The sequence below is a fragment of the Sitophilus oryzae genome, unplaced genomic scaffold (genome assembly GCF_002938485.1).
Source record: "Sitophilus oryzae breed Bouriz unplaced genomic scaffold, Soryzae_2.0 scaffold_169_pilon_pilon, whole genome shotgun sequence".
Classification (NCBI taxonomy): domain Eukaryota; kingdom Metazoa; phylum Arthropoda; class Insecta; order Coleoptera; family Curculionidae; genus Sitophilus; species Sitophilus oryzae.
This window is the reverse complement of record NW_022146390.1, coordinates 199279-220273: the sequence shown is the minus strand read 5'-3', so window position 1 is coordinate 220273 and position 20995 is coordinate 199279. Positions and strand designations below refer to the sequence as shown.

General features: G+C 36.8%; 1 protein-coding gene and 3 pseudogenes across 2 annotated transcripts in view; all 4 read left to right on the top strand.

The window, feature by feature from the left end:
• The window catches only part of LOC115881139, a 12540-nt pseudogene extending 6702 nt beyond the window's left edge, over window positions 1-5838 (top strand).
• Window positions 1-20995, top strand: part of LOC115881121 — a 34679-nt gene that overhangs the window by 7826 nt on the left and 5858 nt on the right. The window contains exons 2-7 of one of the 2 annotated variants that reach the window (XM_030898500.1): window positions 19526-19585; window positions 19641-19724; window positions 19788-19853; window positions 20098-20157; window positions 20212-20568; window positions 20631-20712. In XM_030898500.1, coding sequence (XP_030754360.1) covers window positions 19570-19585; window positions 19641-19724; window positions 19788-19853; window positions 20098-20157; window positions 20212-20429 — 444 coding nt within the window. In that variant the 5' untranslated portion in view covers window positions 19526-19569 and the 3' untranslated portion in view covers window positions 20430-20568; window positions 20631-20712. Of the gene's footprint in view, window positions 1-19480; window positions 19586-19640; window positions 19725-19787; window positions 19854-20097; window positions 20158-20211; window positions 20569-20630; window positions 20713-20995 lie in introns of those variants that run through there. The other variant, XM_030898501.1, reaches the window with a different exon arrangement.
• LOC115881138 lies at window positions 10386-13138 on the top strand (annotated as a pseudogene).
• LOC115881137 lies at window positions 13170-15618 on the top strand (annotated as a pseudogene).

The window sequence follows — 20995 nt, the reverse complement described above, 5'->3', positions numbered from 1 at the left end:
CGGCCTGGCATATAAAAAGATCTCTTTTAAACCATACCAAGGTCACACATTGACGACGATGATACAGAAAATGTCTCTACTAAGTCACAGTATTCAATAATCTATTATGTCCAATTCCTTTTTAGGGTTTAGTCTAACGGATACATAGATTATATTTTAGTCTATATGTGTATAGTTTTTCTATGGAAAAAAATAAAAATTGAAGAAAACAGGTGCGGCGCGGGTGGGGGGTGACGGGAGGGGGCGAAAGGCAGGACTAATGAGAGGGAGTGAGGGGGGTGCGGACCGTAGAGGGGGGAGCAGGGGAGAGTAGGGCTAGGGGGAAAGGCGAGAGAGGACAGAGGAGGTGGGGGGCGGCGAGGATGCGACAGAGTTCCGACAGGGGGAGGAAAGGGGGGGGGAGGGGACAGGCGGTGAACTCACGCAGAGAGGGGCAGCGGGCTGAGGCGGGGGGAGGGCAGGGCACAAGAAGCGGAAAGGGGAAGAGAGGCGGAGAGGGGGGGAGGCGAGAAGGAAACACACGGGGGAAAAAACGAAAGGGGGGAGGAGGGGGAGGGCAACGAGTAAGGGGAGACCGGAGCGAACCGCCGCGCCGTGTGTGTGGGACGGGGGGGGGGAGGGAGGGGGAGCGGGGCCAGATGGGGCCAGAGCGGGGCAGAGGCGGAAGGCCGAAGGGGCGGAGAGTGGGGGGCGGAGGGAGAAGGTGGGGCGGGCGGGGGCAGTGCTAGGGGGGGCGATGGCGCGCGCGCCCTGCGGGGGACGCAGACAGGGGAGGGAGGGGTAAACACGGGGAGCACACAGGGTGGGGCGTGTGTGGGAGGCACGCCAAACGAACCGCGGATGAGGGAGCCGGAACAGGGCGGGGGGGAGTGTCGGGGGGGGGGGCGCGTGCGGCCAGGGGTGGGCGGGGCGCAGGAAGGACGACACGCAGAGGGGGGAGGGGGCCGCAGACGAAGGGGGGGGAGGGCAGCAGCAGCGGGGAAAAGTGCGGCAGAACAGCGGCGTGTTTATGGGTTTTTTTTTTTTTTTTACCTTTTTTTTAATTTATTTGTTTCATTTGTAAGTATTTTTTTTTTTTTTTTTACTTCCTTTGTCAATCCCCCTATTACCTATTCACTTCCAATTTACCTTATTACCAATCAATCCAATTTCATTTGAAACATCCCACCGTCATTTTTGTCTCCTTTTTTTTACTCTCTTTAGCTTTTTTTTTAATCTTTATTTTTTTATAATCATTATTTTGCCATACTATTATATTCGTCAAACAATCTTTCATAAAAACAATTACATACATAGGCCTCTATACATTTCTTCTTGTTTTTCTCTTTTCCAATTCAAACGCTTTCACACAATTCAAAGCTCTCTTAATTTTCTTTACCTACTACCAAATAATTTTAATCCTAATATCGCACGAGAGGCTAGACAACGTCAACAAAAAACGGAAAACATCGGAAATAGCTTATGATACTAGACGTAAGGTTGTTTTTTTTTTTATTTTTATTTTAATATGATTAGTTATTTATATGATATTATTACTTTTATAAGAAATTGACGTATACGTAATTGGCATATTATGAGTAACCACTTTTGAGAAAGTATTTATGACTCTACATTTATTCTATTGATGTCGAAGACTCCTGCTGCCATCGAAGAGTCTACATCCACTTTCGTTAGTCTGGAGACTGCTTGCCTACCTGTTCACTACGTCCAAATTTTAAAAAAAAATACATACGTTAAAGAAAAGTAAATTAAAAAAAAAAAAATCCTTTTTTTTTTACTTTAACTATTTATATCTCTGTAAATTTCTGTATTTGCCATATAAGCAACCTTACTATAGCACTGTCCTTAACGGTAAGTTTTACTTCAGTATGATTTTTTATGTGAGAATCGCTGACACGGATTCATTTTTGAGGTTATTGTACACGACTTATTTCGAAACATCATCGTATTCGTACTTACATAAATGTTCACCTGTTTATAATTATTACGGTAGTATAGTATACTGGAGAGAACTATAACTAAATTTGAGCTTTACTTAAAGTAACTAACGATTTCATTGGGATAATTGAAACTGGGTTTTTAACTGATTTGATAAGATTGTTGTTCGTTTTAAATAAATGTTCAACGTAGGATAGGTTATATTTCTGACTTTTATTCTTGAAACATAATATAGACCCTCATTGCTGTTGATTATTTCTATTTAGCTATTTCATGATCAAACTTTCCTTCTTACTGGTTTCCTTTCGTTCGCACCTTTACCTGCTTTCAATACCAAACAGTCAAGAGTGGCGCCCTTATTTACTGAGTGTGTTCAGACCCTATTACTATTTGATACTTACATCAATTTTTTAGAATATTTGCAGCCTATACATTATTACTTTCTAATTTTACTTTAGTTTATAAGAGTGTGTGTGAAGTCACCACAGGTCACAAGTCTTACCTACGAACCCAGCTCTCCTCTAACCCAGAGCAACGGATACCTTTTACTTTCTGTTTGAGTGATGAAAGAAAAAGTCGTCACAATCTCTACGACGCGTGTAGACGCTGATTCATCCCGCAAACTCGGGCCAAGTCTGTTTCGCACGTTTGATCGGACATATGACAAAACAGGCCTAGGGACCCTCAAGACTTTTTTCTAATAGAGTCCTCCATCATATTACCAGTACTACATAAACGGGTGAGTCGATGCCAATCCCCGATCCCAAAAACCAGGGCCCCAAAGCTGATGTGATAAGGTCCATAATCCTTTACGATACAGTTCCTAATGCTGCCCATTGCTGCATCCCAGACCACCGGACGATTAGTCACTAACACAAATAATCCAGTAAGTAATTTCAAAACTGGAAGATTGTTCAACCTCAATTCAGGACCAAATTGGAAGTCAGAAACTGCAGCCTTTAAATTAATATCCAGACGGCAATCTCAAACGCCAAAACCAATTATTCATGCTCTTATGTGTGTGGCATGATGTCACTGTTATGCAACCGGGAAGACTAGTAAAGTTGATAGTTCTCTAGGCCAAATTATCAGTATCGCCGGTCAAAATGATCCTGCTATCGAAATAACAACGATCACAGCGAAAACCGACCCCAAAACCGGAGCTGTGAAAAAACTCTGCTACAGGCGAAATCGAGACTAAATACGGTACTATTAATTTGAAACTGTTAAGAATTACTACTAAAGATCCTGTAACTGGAAAAGTCGAGTCCAGACCCATCCAGGTAGACGCTGAGGGTAATACAATCATATCCACCGGCGTCAAAGATCCTAAAACCGATACAATCAACCCCGCTTTTTGTCAAGTTATCAAACTAGGAGGCGAAATAGACCCAGAAGTACAAGTAGTCACCTTCGTAGGTAAGGTGGATCCCAAGAAAAACACCATAGATGCTAAAAATATCGTTCCCGAAGTCTCAAACGGGTTATACAATCCATCTACTCACAGAATTGATACCAAGTATGGTCAAATTGATCCAGTAAAGGCTACATTAACTCATATAGATCCAAAAAGCGGCAAACACGAGGTGAAGCAAGGAGTAATAGATCCGACAACTGGACATATTCTCTTCAAAGGCGGCTATAATAACCCTAAAACTGGCAAACCTGATCCTAACTACGGTAGGCTCGTTGGTATTCTTATAACAGACCCGAAAGTTAATGAAAAAGGAGAGATTGTGAAAAGAGATCCAAAGACGGTCAGAATTGACACAAAATCTAATCAGATTTGGGTATTTGACTATAATGATCCTGTCAGTAAAGAAGAAGTCTACACTACTGGTAATGTTGATCCAATCACAGGTTATGTTACGGCTGTTTATGGATATATCGATCCAAAAACTGGCAATATTACTAGATTGTCTAAAGTCGATCAGAATACCGCCAGGGTTGATAAAGAAACCAGTCAAATATTCACAAAAACCAATGAAGTGGACGAGACAGGTCCTCCGCTATATACTACTTCAGAATTCGGGTCACACACAGTCGGGTCAAATTTATACCAAATACGGTAAAATTGACCCCAAAACAGGTCATAAGCAGATATGTAAAATGATCATTGTTCGTATTTATTTGATCACACAAAATGACCCTACAGGTAAAGTAAAGGAAATAGATCCCAAAGATTGTCAGTTCGATGAGAAAACAGGCAGAATAGTCAACGTGAGCACTCAAACTGTCTATATCTACAGTATGGTAGACCCCAAGACCGGAAAAATCGTGCAAGTAGATCCCAATGATCCTTTGGTAAAGAGCGCTAACACAAAAGTGACACAAGTATTAACCCTTTCGGGCGAGATTGACCCTGTTACTGGTAGAATTCATACCGAATGGGGTCATATTGACCCCCAAACAGGTGATATTGATCCTAAGACAGCGAGAAGAGACCCTATAACTGGAGAGTTGATTCTAAATTATGCTCAGATCGATCCCAGTCATTTTACGGACCTCAAAGACACAAAAGTTAAAGTGAAGACCTATTTGAAAGAAGGAGACGAAGAATCTAGTGACGACGATTTGAATGAACATGCTGCTTGGTTTGTCCAAAGGAGCAAGTCTTACCACTCCAGTGATAGTAAAAACTACAACAAAGCAGATCATCACCAAGGACAAGGATGGAGTGGCGCAAAACGTGGAAGAAAGGGTAGAAGATGGAAGAACTGGTGAAATTAAGGTGTCCACGCAAGTTAATAAGGCCGACACGCCTCTGGTCGATGACGTCAACTCCCTACGTCACGGCACGAGCGGTGACGACACGAACAGCGACTACGCACGAAGATCTAGGCACCAACGCCAAAACGCAGCAGTTTGAGGAGAAGACAGCAGCGCACTCTATGACAAGTAGCGCCACTAGACAGGAACAGCGCACTGTGACGCAAGAGGTCAAGACAACCAGCACGGTTGTCAGCTGGGCAGACGAGATAGCATCAGTTCGACTAGTTCAGGCGATTCCGGTACACCCATAGACCCACCAGACGATTCGAACGACCCGTATTATCAGAGTTCGCAATATAAGGATGACATTCAAGGTGGAATTGTTAAGACCGAAAGCATTGTGTACAGCGGTGATCCATCTGGATACAGAACCTCAACATCAGACGACGGAAACTATGTGAAAACCGGAGAGATTGTCAGCACACAAACCATCAGTTCGAAAACTAAAGTGTGTGAACTTCATAAAACACACAAAGGTCAGACTCCAGCCGAAGCAGAACTGCATTACTTGGAGAATGCTAAGAAACTAGCCATGTATGGGGTTGATCGACATCCTGCCAAAGATTCTGAAGGGGTAGATATTATGCTTGGTGTTTGTGCCTAAACCGATTTGCCTGGCCGAAAATTTTGAAAATAAGCTATAAGAGACACAATTTTTATATCAAAATACGTCCCGGTGAGTTTGAACAGTTTGAATCCACGATTGGCTTCAAATTGGCCAACCATCGCGCAGCTAAGAAACTGTGGAAAACCTGCGTGGAACACCATACTTTCTTCAGACTGATGTCGCCTGAAATTAGTCAGAAAAATTTGCTGTTTCCTAGGTTAGGATCGAAATTTAGATATTCAGGTAGGACTCACTATGAGACGAGAAAAACACCAATTGACAGGCCTGCTCCTCAATTTGAAAGGTCGTTGACAGGCAAGAGATTGCCATCTAGAAGTATGGACCCTCTGAGTCTAAGACCCGAAGATGACTACAATGACACCAACAAGCGCCATACAATGTCTCATCTTCCCGAGCACATCATTGATGTCGATAACCAGACACCTGCCAAAATTAAATCACCTAAGGACAAAGAAAAGAAACCTGTAGGCGGCGTAGCAGTTTTGCCGGCTGGTGGATAATTTAGTAAAAAGATCAAGGATCATTCCTCTTGTTCCTGTAACAGCGGTTCCTGTAAAATACGGAGTATACGATCCCATTTACGAATCATAATATCCTTACAGAGGAACAAAAGGGATGTAGAGAACAGAGCCAAGGATACAAGGAACAGTTAACCATTGATGCGGTAGTAATGGGCCAAACTGTCAAGGAATGTAGAAATCTCCACATAACTTATATCGACTACAAAAAAGCGTATGACTCCATCCCACACAGCTGGTTAAAAAAGGTTCTTCAAATCTATAAAATCCATCCAATGCTTCAAATTTTCTAAGTCAAACAATGCAGTCATGGAGAACAAGCATCCATCTAACAACGTGTAATGCAAATATACAAACAGATACAATCCCAATCAAAAGAGGAATCTTCCAGGGCGATTCCCTGAGTGCACTGTGGTTTTGTATATGCCTTAACACACTCTCCAATACTTTGAACGAAACAGCATATGGCTTTAACATTAAATACGAAAAATCAGTAAGACATAAAATTAACCATCTTCTATACATGGACGACATAAAACTATATACAGCGACAAAAACAAAACACACCGAGCTACTTAAAATTCTAGAAAAATCCACAAACGACATAAAAAAGGAATTTGGGATGAACAAATGTAAAACACTACACATAAACAGAGGTAAATGGCAAAACGAAGAGCAGGCATCTACATTAAACAATGAACACTTAGACAACATGCAACCCAACGAATATTACAAATACTTGGGAATTTTACAAAACAGAAAAGTTGACCATACCGCACTCAAAACCCAACTAAAAGAACAATACAGGAAAAGACTAAGTAAAATACTGAAAACCGAACTAAATTCAAAAAACACAGTTAGAGCGATTAACACCTACGCCATACCGCTGCTCACCTATTCATTTGGAATCATTAAATGGTCCAAAACAGATCTGAAAATTTAAATATTCTGACAAGAACTCAGCTAACTAGATTCCGACAGCTGCATCCCAACTCTTGCAAGGAGAGGCTGACCATTGAAAGAAAAGAAGGAGGTAGGGGCCTGACAGATATTCACGAAATACACAACAAACAGATTAATTCACTAAGAAAATACTTTAAAGAAAAAAATACCTCATTACACCAAGCAGTAACTATAGCGGATGCTAACTACACACCATTAAATCTTAACGCAGAAAATATTCCTGTTTCAAATATACTCACATTAGAGGAAAAGAAAAACAAATGGTCCCAAAAGCAACTACATGGAAAACACTGTCATATTATGAACAACCCCGACATCGATAAAGAACTGTCATATTCATGGCTACAAAAAGGGCAACTGCAACCGGAAACGGAGGGATTCATTATAGCGATACAAGATCAAGTAATAGCAACGCGCAACTACAGGAAATACATAATAAAAGATAGGGCCCAACAAACGGATACCTGCAGGCGTTGCCACCTCCAAAGTGAAACAATAGAGCATATTACAAATGGTTGTAAAATACTCACTGGTACAGAATACACTCTAAGGCATGACTTTGTTGCGCGTATTATACATCAAAAACATATATATTTATACAAGAAGAACAGCCCTATTACAAATACACGCCGCAATCTGTCTTTGAAAACGACACTATAAAACTCTACTGGGACAGAACGATCCATACTGACAAGACAGTAACATGCAATCGGCCTGATATAAGGTTAACACTAAAAAAAGAGAAAGTAACATATCTAATAGAAATCAGTGTTCCGAATGACAAAAACATAACAAAGAAATATGAAGAAAAAATTAGCAAATATATTCCACTAACACAGGAAGTAGAACGAATATGGCAACAAAAAAAAGTTAAAATCCTACCATTTATTATATCTAGTACGGGCCTCACACACAGGAAATTTGAAGAAAACCTCGATATTTTAAATTTAAAAGGACATATTCACACACTTGCTCAAAAAGCAGTAATCATTAAAACCACATACATAACCCGCTCCTTCTTAAAACAATAGAAACAAAACAATAGAAACTCTGACAGTACTTGGTAATGAACCCGTCTGTCAGAATATACCACCAAGAGTGAGAAAAAAAAAATAATAATCGTCTTTATTGAAGAAAAAAAGATGTGTAACATTACATATATTATTACACATCATGCAACAAGGGTGGCGAAATTTAACAAAAAAAGTTATTCTTACATTTAACCACCCATAGCTGCCATAAGATATTTATTGAAAAATATGTTCAGAAGACAAAAAAGACAAAAAAATATGTTCTATAAACTAACAAATTAAAAAAATATACATAGTTAATTCTTATACACATAAATAATAATAAATAATCTTAAAAAATAAACAAAAAATACAAAACCATCATCATTCCTGTGAAGACAAAAGAAACATTTTATATTTTTTTTCGCAATTTACCAAAATTACATTGTTTGAAATCATTATCAAGGGAATTGTAACTAGTGACGGCCATATAGGTAAAACTTCTTTGAAAAAGGGCGGATCTATGTTGAGGCATGGTCAGTTGATTATGGTGTCTTATATTACAATTATCCATGACATTAAGAGGAATAAGTTTTTCACTCAGATATATAGGGGTGGATGTGCTACGAACTTTAAACATAAACATGACGAAATGCAGCCTGACAGTGTTTGAAATCTTAAGCCACTTTAATTCATTAATACGAGCAGAGATATGATCGTACTTCCTTAGACCAAAAATGAAGCGACAGCAAACGTTTTGTACATACTGCAATCTGTTTTTAGAAACTAGATCCAAACATGGATAAAAAATAATATTAGCATAGTTGAAAACAGACAGTATCAGGGATTCACACAGTTTTTTTCGCATCTTAAAGTTTAAAATGTATCTATTGGAATATAATATTTTAACTCTAGTGTAAGTTGTTTGCAAAAGTTTCTTTATATGTTCTTTAAACCTAAGATGCGTGTCAATATATAGTCCCAAGTTCCTAGCGGAAGCTGAGTAGCGTAGATTTTCATTAGCTAATTTTAGTGATATGCTTCGCTGTAAAGTTACTCTTTTCTTCTCTGAACATAACAAAAGAACTTCAGTTTTATTGGCATTTATTTTCAAATTGTGTTCAGTAGAATATTTTAAAATAGACTCCAAATCTAGTTTCAATAGAAGAGAAGCCGTATCAGAATTTACTGGATCAAAATAATGGAGAAGCTGCGTGTCATCGGCGTATGATTGTACGTGGGAATTAGAGACACTATCAAAAATGTCGAAGGTATATATCAGAAATAGTAGTGGTCCTAGAATGGAGCCCTGTGGGACACCCGATATTATTCTGCCAGCGGATGACAAACCACCATTTAACCTTACTCTCTGCGTTCTATCAGCAAGATACTCTCCAAGAAAAGTTTGAGACAGCTCGTCAAAACCCAAATAATGCAACTTAGCACACAGAAGATCATGGTCCAATACGTCGAACGCCTTGGAGTAATCCAAAGAAACTGACAGAACAGCCATACCCCTATCAAGAGCCCTGAAAATGTTATCTGTCAAGTTCAACATAGCTGTAGTTGTACTATGCATTTCACGAAATCCTGATTGATGAACTGGATAAAGTTTATTTCTTAAAAGAAAGTTGTTAATCTGAGCATACACTGCTCTCTCCAGTACCTTGGACATGACAGGCAACAAACTTATGGGCCGCAGATCGGTAATATTACCAGGGTTTTTCACTTTCGGTATTGGGTAAACAATAGACTCCTTCCAGCATTTGGGGAAATACCCTGTTTCCAGGCAACAATTAATAATATGTGTAAGAGGATACAAGGTCGTAGGCAAACTGAGTTTCAACATGTGTAGAGTGAGACCATCACAACCTGCAGCATTAGATTTTATTTTGTATATATACCTAAAAATTGCTTCGGGAGACTCCATTGAGAAACCAAAATTTAATCCCACTCGGTACTTATGGTTCCTATAGAATGTGGTTTTATTAATATAAAGCATTAGTTTTGTTAAATACGCTCAAGAAATATGTGTTCACATCTTCTGGTCTATGCAATGAAGTAGAAAGATCATTAAAATTGCTTGACCCAGAGGAAACGCCCATATCTCTTAGACACTTCCAAGGGATCCGTGCATCCCCTCGACGCTCTAAATATTCCAAGTAACCGGACTTTTCCCTACGAACAGACCTCAGAGTGAGGTTTCTAAGATTTCTGTAATTTTCCCAGTTCTCTGGTGTGTTGTTTTTCTTGAAGTTCAAAAGAGCCTTATCAGTTTCGCCCATTAATAGTTTTAGAGCTGGAGTTAGCCAAGGCGCGGGCGGCTTAGTTACACGAACTGTTCTTAAAGGAACATGAAGTTCGAACAAGGATTTTAATTGAAGAGTGAGAAAATCGACTTTTTCATCGATATCTGTCATATAGTAAATGCTGTACCATGGTACATTATGCAAATCACATAGAATAAGACCTCATGAAATTGCTTGAAGTCTCGAAATGTAACGAATTTTAGAGGATTTTCTTGTATAGGTAACTTCATATACAATATGTTAGTCTATGATCGCTTATATGCTGAGCATCAAGGGTACCAGACGCCACAATACTAGAGTCACTGACAAAAATCGGGTCGAGCAGGGAAGATCGACTATTGGAAATTCTAGTAGATTCATCTATAACTTGAACAAAACCAAATGTATCAAAGAAATCCGATATTGGGTTTGATATATTATTGGAATACAAAAGGTCAATGTTTAAATCACCCAAAACTGTGATATAGGTACATGAAGACAATATGTCTGGTAGAAATTTATCTAGGGCTTGAACACAATTCAAAACATTCATCTTAGTTCTGTAAATGACGCCTAATCCAAGACATATTCTATGGTTAATTTTAGTCTTTAACCAGATATTCTCAAACCCATCCACCTGATCCTGTAAGTAAAGTCTTTCACACTTGTATACATTTTTTACATATATCCCAACACCTCCACCTCTACCAGTCAAGCGATCGCAGCGATGGAACGTGTAACCCGGAATAATACAAGAGTCAGACGTAATATGAGCACTCAGTCATGTCTCTGTTGTTGCTACAACATCAAAATTATGTTGTGTCACAATATCTGAAAAGTAATGAAACCCTGCGAAAAGAGATCTTACATTCAAATGACCAAGCCTAAACATAATTTATCTTTGATTTAAGAAGGCTTACTTTGGATTTATAAAAATTACAAATAATACGATCAGTTATGAAGTTATGATAAATACAAAAAATAATTGGTGGGTTTGGGCATTACTGATATATACAGGGTGATTTTGGAGAAAGGAATTTCCAGGGATATAGTTCCAAATGATTATAAAAAGTACCTGCATAAAGATGTTGTAAAAAAACACGCTTTGTTTATCAAGAAGCCTATTATTGAACATTTAAGGAAGCTAGAAGAACGTGCTGGGGAAATTAATGTTTTGTTTGTAAAAGCACAGTATATGATACAGCTAGATATTATTGCTCCTGATTGTTTGAATAATATAAAGCTGCAACTGACCTGGATGGAGAGCATCCTTATTCCATTACTGTTCAAGTTGCTCCATTCGATAAAGTTGAACCAGGTTTAAAATATTGTTTAGAGTGAAAGGAAAATCAATGGACTTTAATATGTTCCATAGAAGATTTAGGATTTATCTCGATTAGAAACGACGCCGACGGTGCAATAGAATTCAAACGTATTCAATGTAAATTATTAGTGCACAAAAAGTGACACAAAGCAGTCAATGTAGCTTGTACTAGTGACCACATTCTTGAATCCGTTTCACGTGATGATAGAAATGGAGAAATGCCTGTGCCAGTTACAACATCTATAAACGAAAGCATTCAGAGTAGCGTGATAGAATATATTGATACATCCCCAGATGTTATAGGTGAAGCTGTTCCAGTTGAAGACCCGAACAAGCCGCTGGACGATTTACAACCATGTTCACAACGTCAATACTCTTTAATCGACTTTGAACTGATTGGAGTAATTGGAAGAGGTTCATACGCAAAGGTTTTGATGGTAGAACTGAAGAAAACCAAAAGAATCTATGCGATGAAAGTTATTAAAAAGGCTCTAGTTACTGAAGACGAAGACAATGATTGGGTACAAACGGAGAAACATGTTTTTGAAACGGCCTCAAACCATCCGTTCCTTGTAGAGTTACATTCGTGCTTCCAGACGCCTTCGAGACTGTTTATCGTGATAGAGTTTGTAAGAGGGGGCGATTTGATGTTCCACATGCAGCGACAAAGGAAGTTGCCTGAAGAACACGCCAGGTTTTATGCTGCTGAGATATCTCTGGCTCTAAATTTCCTGCATTGTAAAGGAATCATTTATAGGAACTTAAAGTTGGATAATGTTTTGCTAGATCATGAGGGTCATATAAAACTGACAGATTATGGTATGTATAAGGAAGGTATTCGTTCTGGTGACACCACTTTGACTTTCTGTGGAACCCCAAATTATATAGCTCCAGAAATTCTAAGAGGTGAAGATTACGGTTTTTCAGTAGATTGGTGGATTTACTGTATGAAATGCTAGCAGGAAGATCACCATTTGACATAGCGGGAGCCTCAGAAAACCCTGATCAAAACACTGAAGATTATCTGTTCCAAGGGATCCTAGAAAAAACTATGCGTATTCCGAGATCCCTCAGTGTGAAGGCCGCAAACGTTTTCAAAGGTTTCCTGAACAAAAACCCAGCAGTTAGGTTAGGGTGTCACAGTACGGATTCCTTTATTGATATAAGAGGGCATCAGTTTTTCAAGAGCATCGATTGGGATGCGCTGGAGCAAAAACAGGTACCTCCACCATATAAGCCCCGTTTGGACTCTGACAGGGATCTGGCTAACTTCCCTCCAGAGTTTACAGATGAACCGGTACATCTTACTCAAGATGATCCAAGAGTAATTGAGAAAATTGATCAGTCAGAGTTTGAGGGGTTTGAGTATGTGAATGCCTTGCTGATGTCCCTGGAAGATTGTGTTTAAAATAGGTTAGTTTAATTACAGGGTGTTCAAAAATGGCGATAGCATCGATTGGGATGCGCTGGAGCAAAAACAGGTACCTCCACCATATAAGCCCCGTTTGGACTCTGACAGGGATCTGGCTAACTTCCCTCCAGAGTTTACAGATGAACCGGTACATCTTACTCCAGATGATCCAAGAGTAATTGAGAAAATTGATCAGTCAGAGTTTGAAGGGTTTGAGTATGTGAATCCCTTGCTGATGTCCCTGGAAGATTGTGTTTAAAATAGGTTAGTTTAATTACAGGGTGTTCAAAAATGGCGATAGCATCGATTGGGATGCGATGGAGCAAAAACAGGTACCTCCACCATATAAGCCCCGTTTGGACTCTCACAGGGATCTGGCTAACTTCCCTCCAGAGTTTACAGATGAACCGGTACATCTTACTCCAGATGATCCAAGAGTAATTGAGAAAATTGATCAGTCAGAGTTTGAAGGGTTTGAGTATGTGAATCCCTTGCTGATGTCCCTGGAAGATTGTGTTTAAAATAGGTTAGTTTAATTACAGGGTGTTTAAAAATGGGAGGTCTTGTTTCAGCCCCCCAGGTAATTGTTCAAAAAAAAACTTATCTTACGTTACAAATTCCACAGTTGTTAAAGTATGCCTCCAATATAGCAGAGGGGATGAAATATCTATGATTTAGAAGCATAGTTCACAGAGATCTGGCTGCCCGAAACATACTTGTTGTTGATGAGAACAAAGTTAAAATATCCGATTTCGGTCTAGCACAGTTTACCGGTAGTAGTGAATATATGGGGAATCCTCCTCCTCCCGAGAATGATGAGGTAACCCCATATATTTAGAGGAGGAGGTTATAATTATTATATTATAGTCGATCCTCTTAAGAAATTGGATATAATCGACATAAACGCCTACAAGTACTATTTTCAACAAGCTCGTATTGATGTACTAGAAAATAAACTACCCGGACTAAGTTATGATAAATACAAAAAATAATTGGTGGGTTTGGGCATTACTGATATATACAGGGTGATTTTGGAGAAAGGAATTTCCAGGGATATAGTTCCAAATGATTATAAAAAGTACCTGCATAAAGATGTTGTAAAAAACACGCTTTGTTTATCAAGAAGCCTATTATTGAACATTTAAAGAAGCTAGAAGAACGTGCTGGGGACATTAATGTTTTGTTTGTAAAAGCACAGTATATGATACAGCTAGATATTATTGCTCCTGATTGTTTGAATAATATAAAGCTGTAACTGACCTGGATGGAGAGCATCCTTATTCCATTACTGTTCAAGTTGCTCCATTCGATAAAGTTGAACCAGGTTTAAAATATTGTTTAGAGTCAAAGGAAAATCAATGGACTTTAATATGTTCCATAGAAGATTTAGGATTTATCTCGATTAGAAACGACGCCGACGGTGCAATAGAATTCAAACGTATTCAATGTAAATTATTAGTGCACAAAAAGTGTCACAAAGCAGTCAATGTAGCTTGTACTAGTGATCACATTCTTGAATCCGTTTCACGTGATAATAGAAATGGAGAAATGCCTGTGCCAGTTACAACATCTATAAACGAAAGCATTCAGAGTAGTGTGATAGAATATAGTGATACATCCCCAGATGGTTACAGGTGAAGCTGTTCCAGTTGAAGACCCGAACAAGCCGCTGGACGACTTAGAACCAGGTTCACAACGTCAATACTCTTTAATCGATTTTGAACTGATTAGAGTAATTGGAAGAGGTTCATAGGCAAAGGTTTTGATGGTAGAACTGAAGAAAACCAAAAGAATCTATGCGATGAAAGTTATTAAAAAGGCTCTAGTTACTGATGACGAAGACATTAATTGGGTACAAACGGAGAAACATGTTTTTGAAACGGCCTCAAACTATCCGTTCCTTGTAGGGTTACATTCGTGCTTCCAGACACCTTCGAGACTGTTTATCGTGATAGAGTTTGTAAGAGGTGGCGATTTAATGTTCCACATGCAGCGACAAAGGAAGTTGCCTGAAGAACACGCCAGGTTTTATGCTGCTGAGATATCTCTGGTTCTAAATTTCCTGCATTGTAAAGGAATCATTTATAGGGACTTAAAGTTGGATAATGTTTTGCTAGATCATGAGGGTCATATAAAACTGACAGATTATGGTATGTGTAAGGAAGGCATTCGTTTTGGTGACACCACTTCGACTTTCTGTGGAACCCCAAATTATATAGCTCCAGAAATTCTAAGAGGTAAAGATTACGGTTTTTCAGTAGATTGGTGGATTTACTGTATGAAATGCTAGCAGGAAGATCACCATTTGACATAGCGGGAGCCTCAGAAAACCCTGATCAAAACACTGAAGGTTATCTGTTCCAAGGGATCCTAGAAAAAACTATGCGTATTCCGAGATCCCTTAGTGTAAAGGCCGCAAACGTTTTGAAAGGTTTCCTGAACAAAAACCCAGCAGATAGGTTAGGGTGTCACAATACGGATTCCTTTATTGATATAAGAGGGCATCAGTTTTTCAAGAGCATCGATTGGGATGCGCTAGAGCAAAAACAGGTACCTCCACCATATAAGCCCCGTTTGGACTCTGACAGGGATCTGGCTAACTTCCCTCCAGAGTTTATAGATGAACCGGTACATCTTACTCCAGATGATCCAAGAGTAATTGAGAAAATTGATCAGTCAGAGTTTGAAGGGTTTGAGTATGTGAATCCCTTGCTGATGTCCCTGGAAGATTGTGTTTAAAATAGGTTAGTTTAATTACAGGGTGTTCAAAAATGGGAGGTCTTGTTTCAGCCAGGTAATTGTTCAAAAAAAAAACTTATCTTACGTTACAAATTCCACAGTTGTTAAAGTATGCCTCCAATATAGCAGAGGGGATGAAATATCTATGATTTAGAAGCAGAGTTTACAGAGATCTGGCTGCCAGAAACATACTTGTTGTTGATGAGAACAAAGTTAAAATATCCGATTTTGGTCTAGCACAGTTTACCGGTAGTAGTGAATATATGGGGTATCCTCCTCCTCCCGAGGAGGATGAGGTAACCCCATATATTCAGAGGAGGAGGTTATAATTATTATATTATAGTCGATCCTCTTAAGAAATTGGATAAAATCGACATAAACGCCTACAAGTACTATTTTCAATAAGCTCGTATTGATGTACTAGAAAATAAACTACCCGGACTAAGTTATGATAAATACAAAAAATAATTGGTGGGTTTGGGCATTACTGATATATACAGGGTCATTTTGGAGAAAGGAATTTCCAGGGATATAGTTCCAAATGATTATAAAAAGTACCTGCATAAAAATGTTGTAAAAAAACACGCTTTGTTTATCAAGAAGCCTATTATTGAACATTTAAAGAAGCTAGAAGAACGTGCTGGGGAAATTAATGTTTTGTTTGTAAAAGCACAGTGTATGATACAGCTAGATATTATTGCTCCTGATTATTTGTTTGAATAATATAAAGCTGTAACTGACCTGGATGGAGAGCATCCTTATTCCATTACTGTTCAAGTTGCTCCATTCGATATCAATCGACTTTAATATGTTCCATAGAAGATTTAGGATTTCTCTCGATTATAAACGACGGCGACGGTGCAATAGAAATAAGTAGGAAACATCGTATACCATTCTACGTAAAGTTTCAGTCGATGGAGAAAATATATTCTTTCATAAGTTTAGTGGATGGTTATTACCGGTTGACTTGTAAGTGGAAATATTTGTTTTATTAAGAGAAATATAAAATTGATCTTTTGTAGGCAATTCAATGTCTTGTAATTTTTCCCAATTATTTAGGTATTCATAAGGAAAAACTCCTTTACGTGACAACAACTCTGCATGCTTTGGATAATATTTTAGAATAATTTCTTTTTGATTATCTACTAGATAAATGCTAATTTATCGAGACTACTAGCCATAAAATGAAACGAATCTAAAAATCTAAAATTAACTTTTGTGTTGTGAATGTATTTTGGAAAGGAAATGTATCGTTCTTTGTTTAATGGTAAAAGACTCATGTTTCCCTTAATCTGAGTAGCTAAAGCCCTTATCAGGAAGTGACTATCATAGCCTGAGAGATTATGAAAGATAACAGGTACTGTATGAGAATCCTGATATTAATATTGCAGTGAGAATGAGCAAGACCTCGAAATTCACCCGTAAAATGTGAATGATCCTTAACAATTGTATAATTTTTATTAAACGGTTTCAAACAAATGTGACACTCTTTACAGCTTTGAATATATTGGTATTGTGCTTGTGTAAGAGGTTTCATTGGAATAATGTTACAAAGCATTATGTACATCTAACGCTATAGTATTTAGTTCATTAATAAACCAATTTATGCAATCTTTACCAGTGTACAGATTAAAACGTGAAAGTTCATCATTATATGAACATTTTATTTATATACAACTAACTGAATGCTTTTCCAAAATTGTTTGTGATATTAATGAATTTAAACAGCGTTCACATAACCATGATTTATTTTTTCGATTAGGTAACTGTTTATGAAGTAATCGAGATAAATTTTTAATAAGAGCAAAATGATATGTTTCTTGTTTAAAACATTCAATTTCATTATCATCATCATCACTACTATTCACATCCTCAATATCAGAATGGTTTGGTAATAGTAGTAAATGTATTTTTATAGAAAAGTCATTTTTACTTAAAGCTAAAGGAAAAATTTCATTTTTTTGATAGCTGAAAACGTTTATAGAAATTTTATTACATTTTTCAAATTTTGGAATATCCTTTAAATGCATAGGAAATTGAAACTTTTCATAGCTTAATTTTCTTTTATCTTTTCTATAGGTTATTTCACTAAAATGAGGATAGGATGAACACGATTAGAATGAATCGAAACAGGATTTAAATATGCAACTATTGACTAAAGAAAACAATATTCATCATTGTTTTTTATGTTTATTACAGATAATTTATATTTACTTTAGGTTATAGGATAATTTATATTTACTTTAAGTTATATTTACTTTAAGTTGAAGAATTTCATAAAGTGCCCAACCACTATCTCGTTCTTGAAATTCTGATAATTTTGTTAAAATATAATTTCTAATATATTCCTTATACCACTTTTTTAAATTTGTAGCTAATTTTTACTTTAGTTAGTTTAGCTTTACTTCTATTTCAAAATTAGTAGGTTTTATAAAATAAGCTAAAAAGTTAACATTAACTTTAATCATTGAAGTCTTCAGTGCTTGTCTAATTTTAATTAAAAAACTTCTTAAGGCCTTTTTTAAAAATATGTCTGTTTATGCCTAAATTTATTATTGCACCTGTTCGAATCCGCCCATTAAAACATGAATCAACATCTACCCAAACTAAGTTTTTTGTTTTTTTAGTCTTGATACGTTTCTTTTTTAAATGTCTCTATACTTTAATAACAATGATAATTGAGACTCTACTTTATAAAATTTTTTCACACAATCTAGTTTATTCTTAATACATTTTCTAATATTTATAATAAACCCCTTCAAAATTTTAGTCCTTTTTAAAATTTCATCTTTAGATTTAATTAAATGTCTTACCCTCTCAAATTTTCTTATCACTTCATTAGCAACACCATCAATTTTTGTATTCATATTTAATTTGTTATTAATACTTAATGGAATGGGATTTCAACAGTAACTGAATGTTTATATAGTCACATCTGAATATAAACAATAAATATGTTTTTTCGATTTAACTGAGTTAATTGTATCATAATTCATAATATTTATTCTTATTAGAATATTAAAATTAATTGCATACGATCATGATTTGTTTGCATGCATATAATTATCGTAAATTTTCCACAAATAATACATTTTATCACTATCTAGGATTTAATTAGGTAATTGTGTAACTTTATTAGATAAATTATTTTCACAAAATATTAAAATTAATTACTTACGTCTTGTTTTGTTTGTTTAAAATTGTTAGAAATATTCTAAGAATCATTAATTTGTTTTTCCAATGTATTACAAGCGTGTTAGAACTTGGTTTTATAATTTGAATAATCTATCGTTACATTACAATTTTTTACAGACTTAGCGAATGTATATTTTAATAAAATTATCATCAAATTGCAAAATAAGCATAATTATTGTTTTTAACAACAAATATATATTGCATGTGATTAATTTATTACTTTGTATATATTTTTTTAATAATTTATCTTTAATTTACATACTCATTGTTTTTAACAAAACGATATTGCATATTATTAAAGTAGAGGGAGAAGGCCGATTCTGCATCAGGCGCAGGCGGCGGTGGCGGCGGTGGAGGCGCACGGCGCATGCGCTAGGAGTGGGGGGCTGTCACCTGTCACCTGTCACCTGTCAAACGTCATCTGTCAAACGTCAAACGTCAAACCTGTCATCTGTCAAATGTCAAACGTCAATTGTCAAACGTCAAACCTGTCATCTGTCAAATGTCAAACGTCAAACCTGTCATCTGTCAAATGTCATCTGTCAAACGTCAAACCTGTCTTACGTCAAATGTCAAACGTCATCTGTCAAACGTCAAACCTGTCTTACGTCATCTATCAAACGTCAAACGCCAAAACTGTCTTACGTCAATCTGTCAAATGTCATCTGTCAAACGTCAAACCTGTCTTATGTCATCTGTCAAACGTCAAACGTCAAACCTAAATATAATTGTTTTTTAGTTAAACAAACTGTGGGAAATCTTACATCTACATCGCAAACTAGTATGGACTCTATCAATCGTAAGTAAATATTTTTATTTTATGTTCTGGCTTAAAATGCTTTTTTATTTTTTAGTTACGTGTGAAAAATGCTCGAAAGCGTTCAGCAGAAAGGATAATTTAGGCAAGCATATGAAGATTTGCAAAGGAGCCCTCAACTGTGAGTTTTTATTATATTTTTTATATTGTGTAATATTAAATGGTTTTTTCTATTTTATTTTAGCCAATCAACCTGAAACAAAAAATTTAGAGAAGACCTCTCTGAAAAGAACAAGCTCTCCCACTAACAGTAAGTAATTATATTTTTCCATTATTATTCTAAACTAATTAACTATTTAATTATTTTATTTAACATATTTTTTCCATTATTTTTAAACTAACTAACTATTTAATTATTTTTTTTACATGTTCAACTATTATTTCTTAACTTTTTTTTCAATTATTTAAACTAATTAACTATTTAACATATATTTCTATTTTTTTTTAACAGAAAGCATCTATTTTATATTAAATATTTTTTTCTTTTCTTTTAGTCAATCAGGCAGAGCCAGAGTCTTCGGTGCCAAAGAGAGCTAGACTTGGTTTCAATAACGGTAAGTTATTATTATTTTTTTTATACACCTTTTAAATTAAAATGTATTTTTTAGAACACTTGGTAATGCAGGAGGAAGGTGTTTACTTAGTTAAAACCTCATATAAAAACCGAATTGCTACATATCGGTTTTTATCGAAAAAAGATCCTATCAGCGTTAATGATTTTTTAGCTAATCTCCGTGAAAAAATCATTGCGCTGGTAAGATGCCAAATCGAAAGATTTGGTAATGTGAAAGTCGGTATGGAGCTTTTCGGGCGTTTCCTCCTGTAGACAAAAGAAGTGGAGGAAACCAAGTCCTTTGGCAGCCGATTTAGGGGAGCAAGCCAAGGCACCGATTTGGAGGAGCTGTTTGATCAGTTCACCACTATCATTAAGCGGAGATTCCAGGAGTTTAATGAAAAAGATAGTGGTAAGTATATATAATTTTTTCAGTTTTTTCACCATACTAATTATTTTTTTCGTGTACATTAGGTTGGACTCTTCAGCAACTCCTTCACATAGATGTAAGGATAAATAAAATCAACCCACTAAAAGCCTCATCTTACATACCATTAGCGAAGGAAATAGAAGCGAAAAGGGCTGTGTTGAACATACAAAACACTGACCAGAAATGTTTTGTATGGTCGGTTTTAGCAGCCTTTCATCCAATTCATTGGACTCAGAACGCCAACCGAGTTCAGAATTATCAATCTTTCGAACAGGAATTGGATGTGACAGGTATAGATTTTCCGATATCTTTGAAACAGGTGTCAAAATTCGAACAACTCAATAATATTTCTATTAATGTTTATGGACTCGAGAAGGGTTATAAACATGATAGGAATATTATTGAAGTT